The sequence below is a fragment of the Uranotaenia lowii genome, chromosome 1, assembly GCF_029784155.1.
Source record: "Uranotaenia lowii strain MFRU-FL chromosome 1, ASM2978415v1, whole genome shotgun sequence".
NCBI classification, from domain to species: domain Eukaryota; kingdom Metazoa; phylum Arthropoda; class Insecta; order Diptera; family Culicidae; genus Uranotaenia; species Uranotaenia lowii.
In genome coordinates, this window is record NC_073691.1 from 62,927,328 (window position 1) to 62,951,664 (window position 24,337).

The 24,337-nt window shown below is 38.3% G+C and overlaps 2 protein-coding genes and 1 pseudogene across 3 annotated transcripts; 2 read left to right on the forward strand and 1 right to left on the reverse strand.

Moving 5' to 3' along the window:
• Positions 1-7,465: 7,465 nt before the first annotated feature.
• On the forward strand, positions 7,466-8,105 carry LOC129739477 (uncharacterized). Of its 2 annotated transcripts, none has more exons than XM_055730951.1 (2): positions 7,466-7,490; positions 7,681-8,105. In XM_055730951.1, the coding sequence occupies exons 1-2, from the start codon at positions 7,481-7,483 to the stop codon at positions 8,070-8,072; spliced, it is 402 nt and encodes a 133-aa protein (XP_055586926.1). In that variant the 5' UTR covers positions 7,466-7,480; the 3' UTR covers positions 8,073-8,105. The 2 variants fall into 2 exon arrangements, with proteins under 2 accessions (XP_055586926.1, XP_055586925.1); XM_055730950.1 differs by lacking the exon at positions 7,466-7,490 and adding an exon at positions 7,503-7,606.
• Positions 8,106-14,482: 6,377 nt separating this feature from the next.
• On the forward strand, positions 14,483-16,773 carry LOC129739473 (holocytochrome c-type synthase-like; annotated as a pseudogene).
• Positions 16,774-19,453: 2,680 nt separating this feature from the next.
• LOC129739463 (N-acetylgalactosaminyltransferase 7) lies at positions 19,454-23,077 on the reverse strand. The gene is made up of 3 exons (XM_055730919.1): positions 22,575-23,077; positions 21,438-22,086; positions 19,454-21,377 (listed from the first exon to the last, which is right to left on the reverse strand). The coding sequence occupies exons 1-3, from the start codon at positions 22,795-22,797 to the stop codon at positions 20,456-20,458; spliced, it is 1,794 nt and encodes a 597-aa protein (XP_055586894.1). The 5' UTR covers positions 22,798-23,077; the 3' UTR covers positions 19,454-20,455.
• Positions 23,078-24,337: the final 1,260 nt, after the last annotated feature.

The following is a 24,337-nucleotide window of genomic DNA, read 5'->3' on the forward strand; positions in this document are numbered from 1 at the left end:
TCTGCTCATCGCTAATATAAACTAACATACACAGTAAACGAAAATTACCGAGTTCGGTAATTTTTTACCGAAATCCTAACATGTGTAAATCGTTAAACTGTTCGGTAATTTTTTCGGTAAAAAATAAACGAACATCGGTAAATCGATCCTTCATTTACCGATGTTCGTTTATTTTTTACCGAAAAAATTACCGAACAGTTTACCGATTTACACATGTTAGGATTTCGGTAAAAAAATTACCGAACTCGGTGATTTTCGTTTACTGTGTATGGCGAATTTGGCTATTTTATTCAGGTCAACTTAAAGAATCTAAAATTTAGTTTTAGAATGTCACAAAACAGAAGATGGTAAAAGTTATTTTTTGGAGGACACACATCAAATAGCGAAAATGTAAGTTTTAGGGGAGATGAGGGCATAACGAGCACCCAGGGCATAATGAGCACTCCTTTTTTCTACATAAGTACGTATTTTCTTAAACAAATTTTCATAAGGACTTGTTTCGTACTACCCATAGTATTAATTTTTCACCAAAAAAGAAATATCCTTTTCATCTTTACAGAAATATTAAATAATAACCAGCTAGGTTCTCAAGTGACGAAAATATTATAATTTTTGAGCACCACCAAATAAGCTTTTATGACCTTTAAATCATCTTGATCTGAAATGTACGCACTGCAACATGATCTACACATTGTTTCTCAATTTTCAACATCATAAAATTTTTGATTTTTCACTTTAATCAATTTTAAAACGCTTTTTTACTTTAATTTGTTCACTAGAGGCGAACAGAGCACTATCAATGAAGGCATAATGAGCATTTTCTGCCGGGGAATCTAGCAGCGAATTCAACTCGATGAAGTCAACTGAACAATAGAGCTACAGCTTGACTTGTTTCGTCTGTCGATTTGGCCTATTGGTAAGGTGTCGGAGAGGTTATCAGTAGACTCGAGTTCGATTACTGTTCGAAGGGATTTTTTTTGCACATACCATTCATGATTGATTTTTTTTATTGTTACATCATACGGCTAACAGCATCAAAGCATCCTCCGTCACACAAAACACCAGAAACATAATGTATGAGCAAGTGTTAATTCTTTGAATTCTACAAACAGACCTAGATTATTTTGTTATTGCTTAGTTTGATGAATCTACGCCTCACCGTTTAGTGCAATCATGATCATAAATGATAAATGAAAAAAAAAAAATCACCTTGACCAGGAATCGAACTCGAGCCTACTGATTACCTCTCTGACATCTTACCAATAGGCCAAATCGTCAGACGATACAAGTCAAGCTGTAGCTCTATTACTCAGTTGACTTCATCGAGTCGAATTTGCTGCTAGAATCCCCGGCAGAAAATGCTCATTATGCCTTCATTAATGGTGCTCATACTGCCTCGGGGGGTTTCTCATTATGCCTCTACAGTGACTGGTTTTCAGCTTTTGGCAAAAATTTTTAAAATGCATTTTTGAACGTTTTTATCTACTTTTTCAAGTTTCATACAATTAGGCAATAGACTATTTGAGTGTCTGAACACGAAACAATGATGTAATTCACATATTACAGCTGTTCTCTATGGTTAAATAAGCGTTAACCTTAAGGTGGCCATTATGCCCCATCTCCCCTATTTGTTGTATAAGTTGATTTGTGACATTCTAAAATCAAATTTTAGAATCTTTAAGTTGACCTGAATAAAATAGCCAAATCCGCCATATGTTAGCCATATTATCGATGAGCAGATTAGAAATCCTCGATAGCCAAAACAACTTTACTGAAACGCTGATTTGTTTGTAGATATCGATGTTGATCAAGTAATTGTTTCGTGTTCAGACACTCAAATAGTCTATTTGTTTATTTTATCGGTGGACAGCTGGGGTTTTTTATATCTGACAATTTGCGCCGGGGGTCTTCAGATTTTCCCCAAAATTGAAAATTTGGTTCATTTTTGCGACTTAAAAACACATGTATTTTTTCAGATTTCTAACATTTTTATATTTTGAGTTAGCTTCGGTTAGATTTTTTTGTAAATGAAAAATAACCATTTTTCAAAGCTACATAACTCTGTTGTTTCTCAACGGAAATTATAAAATAGCACATCAAAATGCATTAAAATTTTATCAGCTTTCCAAATAGAATAATTGAAAAAAATTAAATAATGACCTTCAACATGAAAAGTTGTAAATAAACTTTAAATGGCGTCTAATAGTACCGTCTGCACCACCGAATATTTTGCAAAAAATACCATTGTATAGCTCGATTCATGATGCAACTTTCATCTAAAGACACCAAAGTGGGCCATTAACACCTCGAAGAGTTATGAAAGAAATAATGACAATGGATCTCTTTTTTGCATCGAAAACAAACAATGGAGATAGCAAGCACTTCTAACAACATGGAAACAAAAGAACTTACCAAAGCAGGTAAAAAAACACTACTTTTTCGTGCTTTGTAGAGTGTTTGCAGCAAAACTGACTTTAAATTTTAACCAAAATTCTGAGTATCGTATTGTTTAAGTGATATAACTAATAATGGGAATGTTGCTTTTACAACCTGGTCATATACTATATAACTTATTAATTCTTCGATCAAAGATCATTGTGAAGCATAATCAATGCCAATAGTAGAAGGTTCAGTCCCTGTGTTTGGGATCACAAAAATGTGATTAAAAAAATGAAATATAGACGTGCTTTACATAGTTTTTTATATCGGGAGCTAAGCACTGGACACCAAAATCCTTTCCCATTGATCAAAAAAGTATGAGAAAGTTGCACAAATGTTGTAGAAATAATCAAAGAGCTCAGTATGGCCAGTCCAGGCTGTAAAATGATGAAAATATGATACTTTTACCGTATTCGTTTTCTACATTCGCCCAGTTTTGAGGTTTACCATACTAGAACGAACATAATTCGTCGTCAGTGTTTTGCTACCTCGATCGCTCACACACGAATCTTCAGTGTTCCACCGTCCATTTTAAATCAAATCTGGGGAACTACGGATGCAAAACTGAGCGCATAAACTTCTTAAAATGACAGTAAAATGTGCATAACTTGTTGTGACCTGGTGCAAAACTGGGTATAAACGAATACGTTATTAGATTTTTGGATATAACATGAAGTCAGTTAAGCTGCAACAATCTACCGCCCCTTCTTTCATAACAGTCCCATATACAAAATTAAGCAAGCGAGACAATCAGCTTTTTCTGTTTTGGAATATATTTTTAAATTGTGACCACCACTTTCGGCATAAACGAAAATCGTTTCTAGGTTGTCATAATAAATCGTTAGGCCTGAATTTTCGAAATTGGGTTATTGGTAAGGTCGAGAGCACCATTTTTATTCATTATGGGACTGTTAATCGACCATATTTGAAACCTTTTTCGAATCTACTAGCATAACAGTCCCATACAAAATATATTTTTCTCACCAAGCTACTTTCTAAGACATAAATTTGATCATTTTTGAACTTCTAAATGCAATTGTCAGAAAAAGAAACATACTTTTGCAAAAAATATCATGAATTCCACATTGTAAGTTCAATCTTTTTACGATTTTTGATTGCATCCGATAGTTTTTCGCTCAGGAAGTCATTCTTAAGAAAGTCATACCTGCCTTCGAAAACTAGTGTGCATCATTCGACATCAAGTGAGCTAAATGTTTAAATGAATCCAAGCAATAAACCAAAGACTATTTCGCCGAAAGAAACATTGAAAAGTAACCAAATCCGTGGTATTTCACATATGGGACTGTTATTCAGGTATATTTCATATAGGACAGCCACGAATTGATATTTTTTTTCCGAAATTTCTAGAACAAAACCTCTTTTTTAGTCTTTTATGTTGAAGCCTTATGTTGACCTAAAATGACGAAAATTCATATGGGACTGTTATGCGAGTAAGGGCAGTCTGAAAAGGACGAAAAAATAGTGTTTTTTACCAGCTTTGATAAGTTCTTTTGTTTCCATGTTGTTAGAAGTGCTTGCTATCTCCATATGTGAGTGCAGTTGTTCGACCATTGTTTGTTTTCGATGCAAAAAAAGAGATTTATTGTCATTATTTCTTTCATAACTCTTCAAGGTGTTAATGGCCCACTTTGGTGTCTTCAGATGAAAGTTGCATCATGAATCGAGCTATACAATGGTATTTTTTGCAAAATATTCGGCGGTGCAGACGGTACTTTTAGACGCCATTTAAAGTTTATTTACAACTTTTCATGTTAAAGGTCATTATTTAATTATGTTCAACTATTCTATTTGGAAAGCTGATAAAATTTTAATGCATTTTGATGTGCTATTTTATAATTTCCGTTGAGAAACAACAGAGTTATGTAGCTTTGAAAAATGGTAATTTTTCATTTACAAAAAAAATCTAACCGAAGCTAACTCAAAAAATAAAAATGTTAGAAATCTGAAAAAATACATGTGTTTTTAAGTCGCAAAAATGAACAAAATGTTCAATTTTGGGGAAAATCTGAAGACCCCCGGCGCAAACCCGTCAGATTATAAAAAAAAAAATCCCCAGCTTTTTTATCAATAAGACACGATGTTTGGTCGAACCAGACAGAAAAATTGACCTACAGCATCTTAATTGAAAGGCTCGGATTGCGTTTTTTAAACCCCTCACTTCCTATACCTTCATGGAATTAATCATTCTTACTTTTGTTCGGATTTTAGCTAGCTGTTGGATCCTCTTGAACTTCTAGAACGATTTACCACTTATGGAAATAAAAAAAAGGTAAAACTTACCGAGAAGCGAGGTGATTTTTTCCACCAATTTTTCACGGTAAATTTTACCTTTGTTTTCATTCATCTAGCAAAAAGGTAAATTTTACCTTTTTCGCATTCACCTAGCAAAATAGTAAATAACATCGTGCTCTAATTCACACGATTTTAAAGGTATAAACCCAGTTGGTTTGGTTCGTCTTCAATAAAAATATAATAAAAACATAATTTATACAAAAATTGATATTTATTTGAGATAAGTAAATAGACTATATTGTTGAGGCATTCTTCGCCATGGCTCGTGGAAATTCGTGTTCTTCCGAGCGACTATGGCCACTGAATCCTCGTGCATTGCGTTCACACATTCATGTCCTTCTCTTTTCGACTAATCTGGTCAGATCTGGTCAGGTCCGGCTTTTCGGGAATGATACCTGGAGGATGGCGTGCGATACACCTCGAAGCTCAGTGGGGCAATCTGAAACAAAATCAAAGTATTATAACGAGATCCACTTACCACTTTTTTCTGATCTTCACATATTGGGCACCAACAAAACTTTTTCATGAATGACAAAACAGCTCAACCTCAATAAACGGGTTCGGCAAATAGTTACTTTTTTCGAGACGGTTTGTTTAGCTTTAGGGTTAATGCCCCTCATGTCTTTGAGGTGATTATTTTCAACCAGATGATATTACCAGATCAAGTATGGGTCTCTCTAATTTTCAAAATGTCATCAATAACTGAAAGGATCAATAAAATGTCATCAATAACTGACAGCTGTTTTCTCAGACATAGGGGCTTATTCTGCAACTCGAGTGACGTGACTCACGAAATTTCACTACTTCGTCCTGCCTCCAGAAAATGCTTCAGAAAAGAAATTTGTGTATCGATGAGCTCTGAAGTCAAATAACATCTCATTCAAACAAAAATTTCGAGGCTAGAAAGGCTATTTCAGTCAGCAAAACGATAGGAAATTCCGTAAGTCACGTCACTCGAGTCGCAGAATAAGCCCCATAATCTTTTACTTTTAGAACAAGCTAGTTTGGTATGAATAAAGCCCAAATCTGAAGCAATTGCTCGACAAATCTTCAAGTAATTGCTTTATTTTCCAAGCATGCTCGATAGCAGACTTTATTCCGTGCGAAGTTAAATATCCATCTAAATATGTGAATATTCCTCACTTTCATTCGTAAATGATCGAATACGCATGCTTCGTGCCACTCTACACAAGGTACTCAAGGATGTTTCCCGTGGTAAACCACCCACAAAATTCCTCCAATACGCCTTTTTCTTCCCCTATATCAATTTTTTGAACTGCTCCATTTTTTCGAAACTCTTTGAATTTCTTCGATTTGTCCTTATAAAGCTTGGAAAACTGCTGGTCCCAACTGGTCTAGGAACAGATGAATCTGGGATTGGTTTTGTTTGAGCACAAAGTGCACTTTCATGTATCAAACGTGAAAGAAAGTGGTACTCGTCTAAAAAACGTAAAATATGCATAGAATCGATGGCTGTTATTTCGTCCGAGTACTTTTTCCAGTCGTATGTCATGTAAAGTCATGTCAATTTATTGCTTTTGAAGACCTGCCCCTATTGGTGATAGTAATTTTGATAGGCAAGTGATCACTACCATTAGGGGCATGGACCACCTTCCGCTGGCAATCAAATGATAGAGAATTTCAGCAGAGTGAGAGGTCAATTGCACTTTGTCTTGTACGAGGTTTAGGCATCCGTGTTTTTTCACCCGTGTTCAACACTGTTAAATTAAAACTGTCGCAAATGTCATAGACAAAAGTAGAACGACTGTCGTCAACAGATGAAATAATGATGATAAAGATAATTTTCAACCACATATTTACAAGATTGAATGCTGAATGTCAAATCAACCTGGCTCGTGTCTTCTTATTATCCTATCTGTCTCCACTAAGCCCAAGATAACGTTAATAAGCTTCATGATTTAATTGAGATCAACACTTAAGTGTTTATTTGTTAACCTATATGTACATACGTTTCTGAATCTTCATGCATCATTTTTAGGTTGTTGTGTAAACTTTTTAGCAATGATTGTTTTAAATGGATTACAAAAAACTGGAAACAAAAATGCTAACGACTCATTTTCTGGTCTATCGGCTGTTTAAGTTTTTTAGTAGGTACACTGGTGGACATAAGTATTCGTCATAAGCTCTATCACCACAATCATTTAACGTACATAATTCTAAATAGTTGTTGATATTTATATTTTTTTAAGTGAATAGGTTCTGTGAAATGTTATCTATTTAATGGCATGAAATTATCAATGCCCCTCTCTTCCTCCATAAGAAGAAGGGAAGCAGAAAATAACATTCTACATTTTTCGTTGGACAAAATATTTAAGAAAATGCTCTTTTCTCAATATCAAGATCTCAAAATATTGTAAGTAAATGAAACTAAGACATTTAATTCTCCTGTTTTTTTTTTGTTGCAAAAATAGTTTTTTTTTATTGTATTTTTTTATGTTTTGAGTAATAAATTATGTTATTTTAATTATTTATGTTAGCTTAAGAAAGGAAAGAATTAGCTTAAAATGTTCGAAATAAGTATAATATATTTCTAAAATAGTTTGGAATATCATGAACAAAAGCGAAATTATGATAAAATAACGAAAATTTCAATTAAGTACTAAAAACGTCAAATACTTTTGTTCACCAGTGTACCTAGCATTTAAATAAATGCCGATCACTGCAAAACGAATCCTGGGCGGGGAAAAACGACACGCTGTTCTGTACGATGGCAGTAGGTAGATAGCAGGTAATACGGTTGCATCAAATATGTTTCACCCAAAAGTTGGTTCTTTTCTTTGGCTAGGATTCATGTTCTGGTTCCAGATATTCAGCGATGGCAAAAAGTTCAATTGTAGGTTAAAAAATATTTCTTTCTTTTTATTATTTAATTAATCTGTAAGTCATGTGTTGATGATGTTTTTGCAGTAACTTTCGACCCGCGGGAGTTGGACTGTTACGGAAATCAAACTCATGAAAAGGTCATGCTTACGGCATACCGACCTCAATTCGACAGTGACGAAAAACGGGACTTCACCGATATGCGATTGAAAAAATTGTACTCCCTGCAAGATTTCTTGGACAATCGTGCCCCCTACGTTACGGTTGGAATGGATCCTCGGCTGCGCATTCCGTACGGTAAAGCCATCTGTATACCGGAGTTGAATGCTCACTTCAGGAGGAACATCAAACTTCAGGTACGGGACACCCATGAAGATCTGGCTGGTGGAGGATTCCGCCGAGTGGACATTTGCGTGCGCACACAAGCGGATAGTTTCGATGACGCCGTCAATATGCTGGAAGCCACGATTATTTTGTGATTCATTAGACTCGTCAAATGAACGACACGTCAATCAAATGCTATTAATACATTACCAAGTGTTTTGAAAAAGTAAAATGGGTGTTTTTAACTTATTTCCCGAAATTGCTGAGTATATTGCCATACAAAAGGTTATCTTATACATATTATCTTTAATTTTCTTTATTTAGATGTTCAATATGAAATTTGTTTTTGACATCTACCTAGTATTTTTGAAACATTGAACTTTATTTTCCTTAAATGATGTCTTCTAATCCTGAACCCGCTTAATTTGCATTAAGAAACCCTAAACAATGGAATAAATAACGTTTAAAGTAAAAGAAACAGACACTTCTTATTTATTTTCATAGCTTTCCGTATCACGATATAACTTGATTCCCTTATTTTCTAGAATTCACTCGGTTCATGGCAACCGTTTTCCAATTTCTCAGACATCCCGCACATTCCCCAGATCACGCTCCACTTAGGCTTACCACCTTCGTAGCGAAAACCGGTTTTGCAGGACAGTCGTCCAGCATTCTCGCAACATGTCCTTCCCATGCAGCGTATCCGTCCAGCCTTTGCCACATTCTTGATACTGAGTTCGCCGTAATGTGGCGCGAGCTCGTAGTTCATCCTTTGCCTCCACACTTCGTACTCCTGCACGCCGCCAAAGATGGTTCTTAACACTCGTCGCTCGAATACTCCGAGTGTTCGCAGGTCCTCCTTGAGCAATATCCACATCCACATGGGTTACACTTCGTGCGAGGGCAGGTCTTCTCGACCGCAGTTGCTAGTAGGCACGAATTCCGCTAATTATTCGCCGCCGGATCTCAGGGCTGGAGTCATTGTCTGCGATCACCAATAAGCCCAGATAGACAAAGTCTTCGACTATCTCCAGCTCGTCGCTGTCGATCGTGACCTTGTTATTACCAAATGGACATGCCGGTTCGGTTGGTCTCGGATTCGTAGGTCAGCATATACTTGGTCTTGGACGTATTAATCATTAACCCAATCCTTCCTGCTTCGCGTTTCAGTTTGCGATAGATCTCCTCCACTGCCGCAGATGATCTGCCGACTATATCAATATGGCGTCGGCAAAGCAGATAAGTTGACTGCATTTGTTAAAAATCGTGCGGCGCAATTCGCCCAACGCTCGTCAGATAACACCTTCTAGCGCCACGTTGAACATCATGCATCATGCGACCATCACCTTGTCGAAGCCTGTTGCGTGATTCGAATAAACTCGATAATTCACCCGAAATCCGCACACAGTACAGCGTTCTATCCATCGTCGTCTTGATCAGTCTGGTTAGCTTCGCGGAAAAGCCGTTCTCGTCCATGATTTTCCATAGATCGTCACGGTCGATCGTGTCTTATATGGCTTTGAAGTCGATAAAAAGTTGGTGAGTAGTTACTTGGTGTGCACGGCATTTTTGGAGGATTTGCCATAAGATCTGGTCCGTCGTAAAAACTCCTTCTATGAAGCCAACCTGATGACTTCCCAGGAATCTGTTTGCTTGTGGCATTAGACGGTGGAGTAAGATTCGGGACAACACTTTGTTGGCGGCACTGAGGACAGTGATCGTTCGGTAGTTCTCACAGTCCAATTTGTCGCCCTTCTTGAAGATGGGGCATATTACCCCCTCCTTTCACTCCTCCGGTAGCTGTTGTGTGCCCCATATTCGGACCATCAACCGGTAGGGGAACATGCCCTATTATGCGCCACCTGAGCGAATCGCTGATTTTCTATGTATCCCACGTACAAATTGTGTTAAAAATGGGTGTAATCGTTGAAGAAAAGTGTTTTCTACAAATGCCCATGATTTTTTATTACTCAAATCGCTATAGTCCTATTTGGCGCTGGTAGTGTTCGTGATATTATGTTGGTTGTTTCACCAACACTTTTCAGTTTTGGGATAATCAACCTTAAAAAACGACCATGTGCGTCGACCGGCTACCCGTTTTTTGTACCGAGAGTTTTTGAGGTTAATTGTCCCGTCTCATCTGTACACGCTCAGCAAGTGTGCGTAAGAAATGTCAAAAACAACTCTATAGGGGAAAAGTTCATATAACGCCCCATGTGGCTAATACGCGCCACCCTTGTTTTGAAGAATCTGAAGCTTTTTAAGCCTGCAAAATATTACCAATTTGTTCTAAATGCTGTGATTGGTCATAGCAAGTATGAATTTTTCCTTAAAATGCCCCTGTGTCGTGATAATTTCACAATTTAGGTTTTCCTTCATTTCGATCTAAATTTAAAAACACTTTCAATAAGGTGTCACCAAGCAGAGAAAAACGAATAAGACAATATTTTCTGACACATCGATAGAGGAGAATCTAAATTATGATTTTATGCTACAAAATCATACTGAACTCGCTAAGGTATGCTTTTTATGGGTATGTTCTATCACGGCCCATGCGCTCGTTATAACGCGCCAATCGTAGTAGGCTGAAAATAGCATTAATTTTTCAAAAAGGCCAATTTTCATTGAAAATGAACAAAAAGTCTAAAACCATATTTTGAGCGTTAGTTCAGCCCAAAAAATCTATTTTCCATTTTTTGTTAAATTTCTATTGGTCCATTTTGATTTTCTTTTCAGTCAAAGTGTCTGTAAGTATTGGTGTGTTTTCGGTCTTCGGCTGCTCTCGGGTGTGTTCGGCTGCTAGGCGCGTATTGAATACACAGCGGCGCGTATTCGCAACACAGTTTTGTTCTGTGGCTTTGAATAAGGTTTTTAAAAATCAAGTTTTTGAAGAAACTATAGCAATTTGAGTAATGAAAAATCATAGGCATTTGTAGAAAACACTTTTCTTCAACGATTTCACCCATTTTTAACATAATTTGTACGTGGAATACATAGAAAATTAGCGATTCGCTTAGGTGGCGCATAATAGGGCATGTTCCCCTAGTTGCTTCAAAAACGAGATTTTTAAAAACCACATTCAAAGCCACAGAACAAAACTGTGTTGCAAATACGCGCCGCTGTGTATTCAATACGCGCCTAGCAGCCGAACGCACCCGAAAGCAGCCGAAGACCAAAAACACACCAATACTTACAGACACTTTGACTGAAAAGAAAACCAAAATGGACTAATCAAAATTAAAAAAAATGGAAAAGTAGATTTTTTGGGCTGAATTAACGCTCAAAATATGGTTTTAGACTTTTTGTTCATTTTCAATGAAAATTGGCCTTTTTGAAAAATTTATGCTATTTTCAGCCTACTACGATTGGCGCGTTATAACGAGCGCATGGGCCGTGATTGAACATACCCATAAAAAGCATACCTTTGCGAGTTCAGTATGATTTTTTAGCATAAAATCATAGTTTAGATTCTCCTCTATCGATGTGTCAGAAAATATTGTCTTATTCGTTTTTCTCTGCTTGGTGACACCTTATTGAAAGTGTTTTAAAATTTAGATCGAAATGAAGAAATACCTAAATTGTGAAATTATCACGATACATGGGGCATTTTAAGGAAAAAATCATACTTGCCATGGCGTATCACAGCATTTAAAACAAATTGGTAATATTTTGCAGGCTTAAAATGTTTCAGAATCATCAAAACAAGGGTGTCGCGTATTAGCCACATGGGGCGTTATATGAACTTTTCCCCTATAGGCAATCGGCCTACTTGTCCGGGCTAATTTTGATAAGTTCAGCTGCGATGCTATCCTTCCCAGCTGACTTGTTGCTAGTCAGCTGGCGAATGGCTTCTTTTACTTCACTTATTGTTAAGAGTGGCTCCACCTCGTCGTTGGCTACGTCGGCGATGTACGTTTCCGCGTCTGATTTTTTACGTTTCGACGCACGGGTGCTTCTTTGCACTACTGCCGCCCGCGCAGTTTTCTCTTCGTTCGTCACTCTCCTACACAGAAAAAAATAATGACTATTACGTGTCATTGAAAATGTTTACCTTTAATATCATACATCCTGTAATTTAAATAACACGTAATTTTCAATGGATTTATTGAAAAGCAAATGAAAAATCATTTAATATTACAGCAAATGTCCTGTAACAAAAAGGAGCAGGACATGCACTGTAATTTTACAGATCGAAGCATTTATTTTCAAGTGAGAGCATTATCTACAGACGCTTTCATGCTGCAGGACTGTGAAATTATAGGATGTCAATCAAAAGAACAGTTTTCATTATTGCTAGCAACTGATCGACTGTTTGTTTCGTGGTAGTGCTATGGAGACCGACCGGAAATACACTAGTGTAAAAGCATCGCGCACGCTTTTGGCCACAAAGCCACAGGAAGCGCAGGTGTGAATAATTCGCATCGTTATCAGCCAGTTAGAACAATGCTCCTGCGGGAATCAAGCATCACCGGCTGATTATTCGTAAGTTCCCATTTTTAATTTTATAATTTTTTTATCAATTGAATGGATTATGCATGAAATTGCGGATAAATTGTTTAGTTCCATGATGCTTCCGTGTCCTTTATTTCCAGGGATGGATCACAATATCTAGGTTCAGCGTGAAAAAGAATCCAAAAGATTTATCATTGTGAAACAAAAGATCGTATCGACACAGAGAATCACCAGGTACCTACATTTCTGTGATGGCACCGGCCTTTCGCTAACCTAGCGCTGGGTGATTATCTGTGTCGATCGAGCTGAAGTTTCACAAACATTAACTGATCCTTTAATTTTTTTTTATGTTACACAATCGACCAAAAAATCGAAAATTTAGTTCAAAGAACGAATACTAAATGGCTCAGAACAATTTAATTAAAACTTTGATCAAATTTAAATTTAAACTATCATATATTTTATGTTCACAATATTAAAAAACATATAGTCACAGCAATATACTTCGCTTACTTTTTCTGCATTAAGCAATGCCTTTAAATAATATCATTTTGCGAAATGCAGAAATTCAGCACAGCACAGCCACGATGAAAAAGAAGGTCAACAAGTTGTAACCTTGTAGCTATCGGAACTGATGGTTATTGAATAAAAGATTGCTCTTACCGTACATATACAGAGAAGTTATTTTTTCCTTGTCAACTGTTTTACGTCAGCAGCTTCAGATAAAGATTTTGGAATATAGCTGATTTTGGATTTCTTATTTCATCAAATGGTCCACTTTCAATGTGGCCAAATTGTAAGAGTATCCTCCATAATATTTTGTTAAGATGGTGTCTAAAAAAAAGGCTTTAATAATGAATTCTGAAACAATAATACGTACACGGATTCTCCAAAACTATATACTATGGTTTCGTAAACGTGACAATATCGACCCGGACTCAAACATCGGCGTTCTTGAACCGATCCTGTTGATTTAAATCATATTATCTTTTCGTTTACGTTTAGTTTTAGTTTCACAACCTTTAGAACAGGTAGTGTTGAATCTGATGAGAATAATCTATTAGGAATATCAACAGTGACGTCACAACTAACACCACTACGAAAACGACACTGCTTTTTGCATACCTCCTTTCGGATTCTTGTTGAGTCGTCTTGTGTTAATTGTCAAAACTCGGTCAAGTTTCGCCCGAGATAGCTGCATTAAGCCTGTTCAACAGCCAATTGAAATCGGTTTCAATCGATTTCGATTGGTAAATTTTTGTTCACTCAGCCAATGTTGTGATCGAAACTAATCCAATTGACGTTCAATGAAGCCAATCGGAACCGATCGAAACCAATCGAAATCGATCAAGCTTGAGAGCAGGATTCGTTTCTATCGGTTTCTATCGCACTAACACAAATGCAGTTGTTTACTGTCAAAAAACAGCTGATTCGGTTTGGTTTTCAAGTTTGATGTCATTCGTTGCGGTGTCCTCTGTGGTGTACTGAGTCGGTGGTGCTATTCTAGTCGTGCTAAGTCGGTGTCGGTGGTGCTGTGTCAGCTGTGCTAGTCGGTGCTGCTGTGTCGGTGGTGCTGTGCCAGTCGCGCGCTGCCAGGTATTCCGAGACGGTGGTGCTTCGCCAGTGAAAGTGATGTCGGGCGATGTGGTGTAGGCGGTGCTGTGTCAGAGATGCAGTGTTTAAAAGCATCTTTCAGTGCAGTTGCTGCACCGAAAATATTTAATAAAAAGTGAGCTTCATAAAAAAAAAACATCATACGACGTTTTTTTCATTTTTCTTTTGGAGGGGACGAAACATAAACTCAGTTTTTTTTTTGTTGTTTTTTTCATTCTAATGGAGGCGCATCGGGAATCGAAAAGTTAATAAAAAATTAAATAGAAGATCATTCCGATTTTGCTTTTTTCATAAGAAAATCAATCCCGGAACACCATATTATAGCTGAATAAGAAAATCACAATAAACACAGCGCGTTAGTATTAGTGTCTGGCTGTTCATTCAGCAGCCTGATAGAAATCGATTGAAGTCAATTGGAAAAACAGCTGATCAACTGTCAATCCATTTCAATTGATTTCGATTGAGTTCTGTTGAACACACCTATTAATCGCAGCAAGCGAACTCGCACGCCGATAAAAGTACATAAGATTGTTCAGGAACATCTTTCTTCGGTGTGAACCACGGAAGCTAAATTTTATTTGCAAAATTTTCAAATTTCTGTAAAGAAGTTTCAATTCCTTGCGAATTTGGACAGCATCCAAGCCTCAACTAAGCTAGTTCAATAGTTTTCTTTTAGTTGATCGATAGGTAAATTCAAAATCTCCTTAAAATTATGTAATTTGGTTCATATCGGTTGTGATGATTGTAATTGTGATTTTTCAGTCCATGAATATTCTTTTTTTTTTCAGCCATGGGGAACAGCATATCGGCTGCTGAAATAATTGCTACCAACATCGTTCACACTGAAGCCGCTAATGCTTCGAAGTTGCCCCCGGGACATCCCCCAATGCCGGGCGGTAGCATGAGCATTGACGCGGCCGGAGTAAATCCAGCACCGGAATGTCCAATGCACAAAAAAGAACCAACTCAGCCGGTCTTTAAGGAAAATCCTGTGTTAGTTTCCGAATGTCCAGTTGAACACGATCAGAGCGACATCAACCCGCTCAGTATGGTAAAATTTTAACATAAGCGAAAACAATACTCATGTAGTTATTAAAAAAAGTTTGGAAACGATGCAGATACCGCCGATGAACCAAAATCCTGCGCCCGGTCAACCGTTCCCGTCGCCTACGGATCGATAAACGTCTTCAATTCCAAAAGTCACAGAAGATGGTCTCCAGGAGTTTTGGGTCTATCCCAGCCAGCAAATGTTCTGGAATGCCATGCGCGCAAAGGTTGGCGCTGGGAAAAAGATGACATCAAACAGAAAGACATGGATCATTAAGATACGCAACGCCAACAACGAGCAGGCCTGGCAGGAGGTTCTCAAATGGGAAGCACTGCGCTTTCGCTAGTGTGGCAATCACAGGCTGAAGAGTTTTGACTCAACACTTCCACCTTATTGGTGAAGGTGACCCAATTTCTTGAGAGGTCGCAGGGATACATCAGGAGCTGTTTTGATAACTTCAAAAATTAACCAGAACAATTGTTAAGGTTACCAGTAATGCGCCGAAGGTAAGTTCTTGGTTTTTATTATTTAATTTTGTTTACTCCAATCGTTTCTGACAAAGTCAATGTTTTCTTTTCATTTACAGGAAAATTCTATGGTATCATTATGAGCAAGCAACAGGATGTAATGTGAATTCGTTGTCCAATTATTCTACATCCAAAAAGTCGAAAATCATAGATTATTCGCTTAGAAAGAAAAGGTTATCTTCTAATGAAAATTGCTCCAACATAGAAATATTCGAATTTTTAAGCACTTTTAATTACTTGGCGAAAATATCAACCATTTAATTTTGAAACGAGAGGTAATTAAAAAAAATTCAATTGTTATTCATTATTTTAATTTCAATTTTTCACAGCTCGGTACCCGAATCAACGAAATTGTGTTCCAAAACCCTGATCCGGTCCTTGTTGAAATAGGTAAATTATACACTTACTTCTCACATTATACATCTTATTCCTACAAATCCAATAAAAAAAATTCTAAAATAAAAAATATCGCCTCAAACTGCTGTCATCTATTCAGCTAGGTTGTAGAAGGGTTTTTATTCACTTTTACACAGAAAATTTAAAGTTTCTTTTTATTCTAAGTAATAAATAAGTGTAAAGTCATGCTTGAATTGTTCATTGAAATATTTAAAACAAATTGTAGAAAAAAATTTTGATGTTAGCCAATCATTCATTTTTCAAAAAGCGAAAAAACAGGGCTGCTTTTTTTCTTCGCTCAGCTGTGTATTTTTGAGATTTTTTTTCCAAAATAATTTGAACTCGTTTCATACAACCGTTGAAAGCTTTAAGAGCTTTACTTATGCTTTTTTGTTTCTATTTTTCAGACCTTGGAAATCAGAAATCGGTGTTCTACTGCTTTGCAGAAAATCTGCGACTAAGCGAAGGTACGGATGATTTAGTCAAAGCTCTGACTGATTTGCTAGCGGTTCATTTTGTACATTACTTTAGGTACAATGAACATTGTTCAAAATTTATGCTCCTCATTCAACAATATTCCGCGAAGGTTATCGACGATGAAGCATTGAGGTCCCAAGCCAAACGAGTCGGATTTGTCCAGAAAAAGGTGGTCAGAATCATTGCCGAATTGTCTGCTCACGATCCTAAAGCATCTTCCGATGAAAATATTTTATGAGCATGTTCATATGTCTAATTATAAAGACATAAAAAAAATATTTTTTTAATACTGCAATAGCGAGTTCAACTTGAATTCGTTGGTTACTGCTACAAGCAGCATAAGCATGCATAATTTTATTGTGTCGTAGTAAATGACCTATAATTATTAAGAATTAAAACAGTTTATCTTACATTTTGTGTTTTTATTTCTGAGCTGAGCCTGAGCTAGTACAGGAAACGCAATATTACAGCACTGTAATTTTGAAGTAGCCTGTCATTTTGGAGGAGCTTGTAATTTGAAAACCTGTGATTTGAAAGCAGCATGTAATCTGAAAACAGCCCGTAATCTGAACAAACCTGTAATTTTAAAGCAGCCTGTAATTTTAAAGCAAGCTGTAAAAATTATTGTCACTTTAAAAATAAGTGTCATGTGATCTTTTTTAGACCTGTAAAATTACGGTAAATGTCCTGCTCCTTTTTGTTACAGGATATTTGCCGTAATTTTACAGAAAATAATTTTTTCTGTGTACACTCCTCGTCGAACCAGTCGTTCCGTAGTGTTCGTTCCACATACCCGATGACGTTCTCCGCATCCTTGATGGTATCCTAACAGTCCTCGAGAAGGGCTTCGTCTGGCTCGCCCTCTGCCGGCAGCGCTGCTTCGAGCGGTTGCGCTTAGTCTGCCGCGACATCAGGTTGCTTCAGTCGTACGAAGTTTAACACGTTCGTCTCCACGCTCATTTTGGAAGTTTTACTAGCCGGGCCCAAAGCCGGAGCGAGAAAGTAAAGGGGGAGAAGTTCATAATTTTCAACGTATGGCTAAACTGAGCGGATAACTTGAATAAGGGAGGGTCACCCGTGTTTTGATGTGACGGGGCCTCCTAGGAAATACACCCGTCACACGAATATGGGTCCCATGGCGACGAACGTGTTAATGGAGGCGGGCGTCGGTTTCGTATGTTGTTCTCTACGGAGAGTACTGCGCGCATCTTCACCATCACCAAATAGTGGGTCTGCCTCGACAGGATCTGACGTCGATGATGCCCGAGAAATGACGGCTGTCTATCAAAACGTTGTCGATCTGTGATTGCATTTGTCGTCAGGTGTACTTGTGTGAGAGGTTGTTCTGGAAAAAGATACTACGTTCGGCCATTCGTTTGGAGGCGGCGAAATCTATAAGTCTATGGCCGTTTTGATTGGTCAGCTGGTGCGCGCGGAACCTTTCAATTGTCGGTTTAAATTCCTCCTCCAATGAAATTTTAAAATTGATTGAAAATTTCAACAATGAAAAAATTTCAATTTCAAAGCAAAGACCAAAATAAAAATAATACGAGAAAATACTATGTACCGTATACTGAGGGAACTTTGATCACTGCACCGGGGTAACTATTTGATCAACATGAAATTTTTGCAGATAATCATCATTAACTAAGTCTGAAATTGAAATATCGGAAACCTGTTTTTTTACGTTTGAAAGCCTATAAATTGAGTATCAAATAGGCTAAATTTGGTTTGTAGTTGAAGATTTATTTATATAACTTAAAATATAGTTTTAATGTTTTAAAATACCAGGATTGCGAGCGCGCCCATTCAGAAAAAAAACTGTCGATCAACTACGGAATTCTTTAAAAAAAAACAAACTTAGTCTCTTAGAAATCTGAAATTGGATGCTATACGTTGCGCACAAGAATATACTTTTAAAAATTTTTAAAATCATGACCACAAAAATGTAAAAAGTGTTGTAAAAACCGTACTTTTCAACCAATGAACCGTCAAAATTGTTTAAGTCACACCAAATAAATTTGCAGAAAATCTGAGAAATTACAAATTGACAAAAATTTAAATTAAAGTGTTAGAAAATCTGAGAAATTGCAAATTGACAAAAAGTTAAAAAACTGTAACTTTTGAAAATTCTTGAAAAATTCTGTGTTTCGTATTCTGATAATCTAAAAATGCGAGAATTTGCAAAATTACGTCAAATTTTCAATCCGCTTTTCAAAATTTATCTGTTGTGACTTATTGAATGGTCCATGGAATGGAAAGTACCACTTTTTTGCATTTGTTTTGTCATGATCTTAAAGTTTCTTGATCTGAAGTATTCTTGTGAGCAGCGTATAGCTTCTTACTTCCGCTTTCTTGGACACTAAGTAAATTTTATTTTGAGCATTCCGTAGCTGATCTAGAGGAAAACTAAGGTAGATGTACAGCTCTGAATATCGTCTGAGAAACATTTGAGTTACGATCTGACGTCGATGATGTCCGTGATGTGCCGGCTGTCTATCAAACGTTGTCGATCTGTGATTGCGTTTGGTACGTTAATCTTTAGGTGTACTTGTGTGAGGGGCCGTTTTGGAAAAAGATACTACGTTCGGCCAAGAATTTCAGGATACTACGAGGTTTCTAAGAATTTTATAAAAATCGTTTGGGAAACAAGAGATATCTCGCGTGAGCTTTTATTTCGTATAAAACAAAATGTAAACAAGAGTTTTATTACGAAAAAATACAAAAACTGACATAAACTAGTCACAACTTTCCATTTACAATATTTGTAGCCTGGACAACATATCCTATATGCGAAATACAATTTTTTAAGTTATTTTGATAACTTCTGCAGCAGTTTTCAGTGAATTCTTAAGATGATTCATACGACGTAATGAAAGCTCACGCGAGATATATTGGTTTTAGACAAGAGTGTCAAATTGACACTCCACTGACTGTAACAGGTAAAAATGTCTGTGACGGATGAGGGTTAATAAGTTCTACTATTGTATTTTATTTAAATTGGAAGTTTATTTATTTTTACAAAATAATATATGCAACATAATTGTGTGGTAAATTGTGTATTTTTTGCTACGGTACCTAAAAACCAATTCAGAATTAACAACTGTTTTAATCAGAACATTCTATAATGTATCTTAACCATTACGTAAGTCATATGTCTGAATATGCATTATATATTAACCTATTGTAATGCTCACTTTTTTTTTAAATGAACTCCCTACAAGAGAAATAGTCTCACAAAAAAAATCTTACATTTTACGTGGTTTCTACTACAGTTTATGCTGTTTCTAATCATTAACGAATCCAAATAAACAGTTAAATTTGTTGCAATCAAAGACGGTTTGTGTTCAGCGAACCGGAAAGTACTGACTTCAATTAACATATCGCAGAACAAGGCACTCCTAACGATATTTTGATCGAATTTGTTCTGCGGGAAAAAGTTCGCATTTTGTCAGTATTGTCATATCATGACGATACGTTTGTGAATTGTGATACAACCTCAACATGTTTCCCGAAAAACGATATTTTAATTTAAACATTAGGAGACAATTTTGTAAGATGTTGCCACCTGGATCAACATCTTGCACACTAGATTCAAATATTAGATCAAAGTTTGGAGGTGTAAAACTTACGGTTACATTACTTTAAAGGTTTGTGTTTAATCTAAATTTGAGCTAATAGGTCGAAGTTTTTTTTATTTTGTAACATTGTTCAAAATTGATTTTAAGTATTGTTAGATTACCGTATCTTTCATTCTTTGCTATTGATTTCTACGTATGTACAAGACTAACCGTGCGAGTTTAAAAAGATTATCGGAGTCCTCTTCTGGTATTTGTTTATATCGTTAGATTATATATGTACAGAGGGTAGTCGCTAACGGTTGCAGTCTTGCAAACGACTATTCTTGAGGCAATTTTTATGATCGAACAAATGCATTTAGCTCGTGTACGTATAACTTACTTTTTAAAGGAATGTCTTCGCGTTTTAATAATTTGTTGTCGTCTTGTTTGGTTCTTTACCGAAACTACCACCGAGGGGTGATGGTATGGAACTTCCAAGATTGATATGCATTGTGGATGTCGCAGGGCATGAGCGAAAGAGCTTTTGTTTGCGGGTGATAGCCTATGCACATCTTGTACGTTCTGTGGAGCAGTGTTGAAGTGGCTTCGTCGTATTGCCAAGGTCCGTCCACTGTTCCCAAACGACAAAAGGCTAGTTTAATACCTTGATTATCAGCTTCGATACATCGTTCGCCGACGCCAAGTTGACCTGCGGCGTTCAGTCTTATTAGCTGGTTGTGACCCTGTCCATGACAGTGTTGCAGTCCCATAATGGCTGGCGGCTGGCGGCCAAGTGCATCGATGCATTTCTCTGTGCCGGAATTTTTCAGCTCACCCCAATGTAGATTGGCCGGTAGTGCCGGATATTTATCAAGTACATCGTACGCTACGTTATCCATATACCACTGGAAACTCTTGCATTGCAAACGTTCTTTTAAAGCTAGTTGCTCAGATATGTCGCCCATGTCCAAAAATCTCGCTAAAGGTTCTCTCGTGTAGAAATATTCCTTATACTGATCATCAAACCAAGTTTCGATAACCCGTTTGTAGTTAATTGTTATCAATGGGCCCTTTTTCTTATTTGCCAGTTTTCCAAAGTTGTACGGCATGAAACCACGATAAACGTGGCCCACTCGAGAACATGGAACCCATTCAATGCTGCCTCCGCATTGCCAGATTTTGAAACTCAATTCGAAGTTTTCTCCACCCCATACCAGCAAGCCCGGATCGTAGGCACCAATTTCCAGGAAAAATTCCCTATTGATGGCAAACAGACCACCGGCGTGAGTTGGGCTGCGGTAAGGTTCACTATCGTGCTTGCGCCGTTTTTGTTCTTTCCTGGGAACTTCGTTTTCCTTGTATAACATGCCCCACTCAAAAATGCCTCTGGAAATATAGAGATTTGTTACAATATAATTTTTGATCTGTTAAAAAGGAAGAACTTACCTGTAGTGATGTCCATCAGCATAAACGGGCCGATACTCGAAGGTTTTGTGATCAATTCCATCGATGACTGGAACTGTCATCACAGTTCTGTCACGATAGATTGGAGCCAACAAAGGTGGCAACCAGTTGGTGTTGACTTCACAATGGGCATCCAGATACACGATTACCTCTCCAGTTGCTTCCTTCGCCCCTCTAGACCGGGTTCGGATAAGTCCTTCGCGTTCTACATTGCGGATCAGTTTTACTTTACCATCGAATCGTTCGATGTAGTTCTCTAACTTCTCTTTCAAGTCTTCCTTGTCGGAATAATCGTCAACCAGGATAATTTCATGTAAAGCATGCTTCGGTGAACGATTCAGCACCGAATGGACTGTTCGCATGAGGACCGAAAATCCTTCATTGTGGAAAACGATGATCACACTGGTCGTGGGAAGATCCTCAGGGTAGTCCCAATGCTTACACTCTTCTAGCCGAGTGTCCCGAATGGTGCGGTCCAGGGAGATCGTGTCGGAGACTACTATGTTCATCCCGTATTCCATTTCGGCATCGGAAGCTCGATTTTGTTGATCGTCTGGCAGAATATATGCCTTTCCGCCCTCGCCTGGTCCATCACGTCGTTCTACCTCTTTCGGTTCGAAGTTCCCTAGCCCTATTAGGAAAGAATTTGGAAATAAAAAAAATGGTGTTTATCAGTTTCAAACTCAGTACAAAAACTACAGGATGAAACGTTTTTTAAATAAAATAATGAATTTAATTCTTATAATTTCTAGCAAACGTTCGTAAACAATTTGAAAAAAATAGTATTCGAAACATTCTTTTTAAGCAAATTTTAGATAGAAAGTCTAGAGAGAGAGCGTTTCTCGCATAATCAACATAAAATGTAATTTCATATTTATGTTAATAAGCTGTAAGTTTCCCAGCGAATTAGAAAGTAGTCCATTCTTCCACCCCGAAAAGTTTCTTCAGCAAACAGCCAGAACATCGAAGCTTGTCTCTTGCAAGTTGTTGATTATGACACAGATTTAAGCTTAGTCAACTTGTTTTTCCTTCATGGTTTTTAAGTTCAACACAATAACCCAAATACAAACTCACACCAAAGCGCCTTCTGAAGAACATAATGTCTGCTGCATTACGTACCTTCAATCAAAACCGGGAACACATTGCTATGGTCCACCTTTGGTTGATGTCCCCGATTCCTGGCCCCCACCAATCCTGCCGCAAAACGAGCATTAACAGCATCCTGGACAGTTCTGTGGTCAACTCCTGACCAGCTGGCTATTGCGTACAGGATGAATACAAATATGACTACTGCCAGCACGATCCGGGCTATGCGTCCCCGGCGGATGTTGGTAACTCGCATTTTGGTGCTCCTTGCGTGAAACGGTTCCGAAAGAGGACTGCCAGACGCGGTTAACTAATCCGGGTTGATCTTGGAACCGGACTTCTTGGTTGGCCTGATTTTCTCCGGTTTAACACTCTTTCGATACCTGTCTACGTGTACGTCTTTTTCTGTTTAATGATGGACCGGATAAAATAACAGACGATAAATGACAAAGACGAGAACTCGCCACATGAAACCTGAAACAAATAGCGCACAAAAAAAATAGATATCTGTACCAACACGTGAAAAGGATGTATCTCCATATATGGCGAATTGAGAAAAACGCGTTTGAAGAAAATACAATCTATTTTAAATCGCTAATTAAAAATCACTTGAAATGTTTGCATTTTATGACAGACAAACGATGTTTAGAAGCATCCTCTATATGTTAGAATAGAGGAATATCAATTTTAATGAAAAAACAACGCGCTATCGTAGATAGAACTGTTAGAAGATAAGTAAGCTATGAAAAGTAATGTCATTAAATAGGAGAAAATAAATTTTCATTCTTTGTTCTTCGCTGTACCAAACCGGTTGTACTTCCATTAACCGCCCAACAGGTTATGGGCCCAGCACTAGTGGAAAGGAGGAGTGGAATCGGTATCCAGCCAGCAAGAAGCCAATGGGAGGACGAGCCAGCGCCGGGAATCCAAAGGAACGTCGTCGAGCCAGAACCGTGTGAGGTTGTCGGACCAGGAGCCTGGTAGGTCGTCGGACCGGGAAGCCAGCTGGAGGTCGGCAAGCCAGGAGACTCGGGAGGGAGGTCGTCGGGCAGGTGCTTTGGAGGGTCGTTGGTTCGGAGCCATTGAGAGTGGACCAGAATCACTGGTGGTTCGTCGTGCCGGGAGCCATGGAAGGTTGGCGGGCCGGTGCCGTGAAAGGTCGTCAAGTTATAGGCCAGATGGTGGTCGTCACACCAGGAACCTCTGGTGGACTTACGAGCCGGGAACTACGGAAGGTCGTCAAGCCGGTGCCATGGAAGGGTGTCGGACCGGAAAACAAAGTGATGGTCGTTGGGCTGGTGCCACTGGGAGGCGTCAGGCCTCAGGAGTAGTGTCGAGGAGAAGAATCGGCAGCGGCAGGAGGGCGACCTGGCCGGAAATCCATGTGGTGGCTTCGATCCGGGAATCCATGCGGAGGCGTCGAACCGGGAATCCGTTCGGAGGTGTCGAGCCAGGGATCCAATTGGAAGGTGGTTTAGCCTGGTATCCAATTGGAAGGCAGTCGAACCGGGAATCCGTGCGGAGGTGTCGAACCTGGAATCCGTTGGAGGTGGTCGAGCCGGGAATTCGAAGAGGGTCGTCAGGCCGCTGGGAAGGCGAAAAGCCGCCTTGAGAATGGGCTACGGACTGCAAGGAGCGTCAAGCCGACGGGAGGTTGTCGTCGAGCGAACCGAAGGCAGGTTGTCGTCGAGTGAGCCAGGAAATGGTCGTCGGGCGAAACCGGTGGAAGGTCGTCGAGCGAAACCTAGTCGTGCTGAAGGCGATAACGTTCGGTGTGTGTCGAGGAGGAGTAGCCA

Excerpts from the sequence above, each read along its gene's own strand:
- LOC129739477 (XM_055730950.1), top strand. The coding sequence starts at position 7,522 with ATGTTTCACCCAAAAGTTGGTTCTTTTCTTTGGCTAGGATTCATGTTC. Across the intron at positions 7,607-7,680 it reads CGATGGCAAAAAGTTCAATT|TAACTTTCGACCCGCGGGAG; the intron begins GTAGGTTAAAAA and ends ATGTTTTTGCAG.
- LOC129739463 (XM_055730919.1), bottom strand. The coding sequence starts at position 22,797 with ATGCGAGTTACCAACATCCGCCGGGGACGCATAGCCCGGATCGTGCTG. Across the intron at positions 22,087-22,574 it reads GTTCCCGGTTTTGATTGAAG|GGCTAGGGAACTTCGAACCG; the intron begins GTACGTAATGCA and ends CTTTCCTAATAG. Across the intron at positions 21,378-21,437 it reads GCTGATGGACATCACTACAG|AGGCATTTTTGAGTGGGGCA; the intron begins GTAAGTTCTTCC and ends CTATATTTCCAG.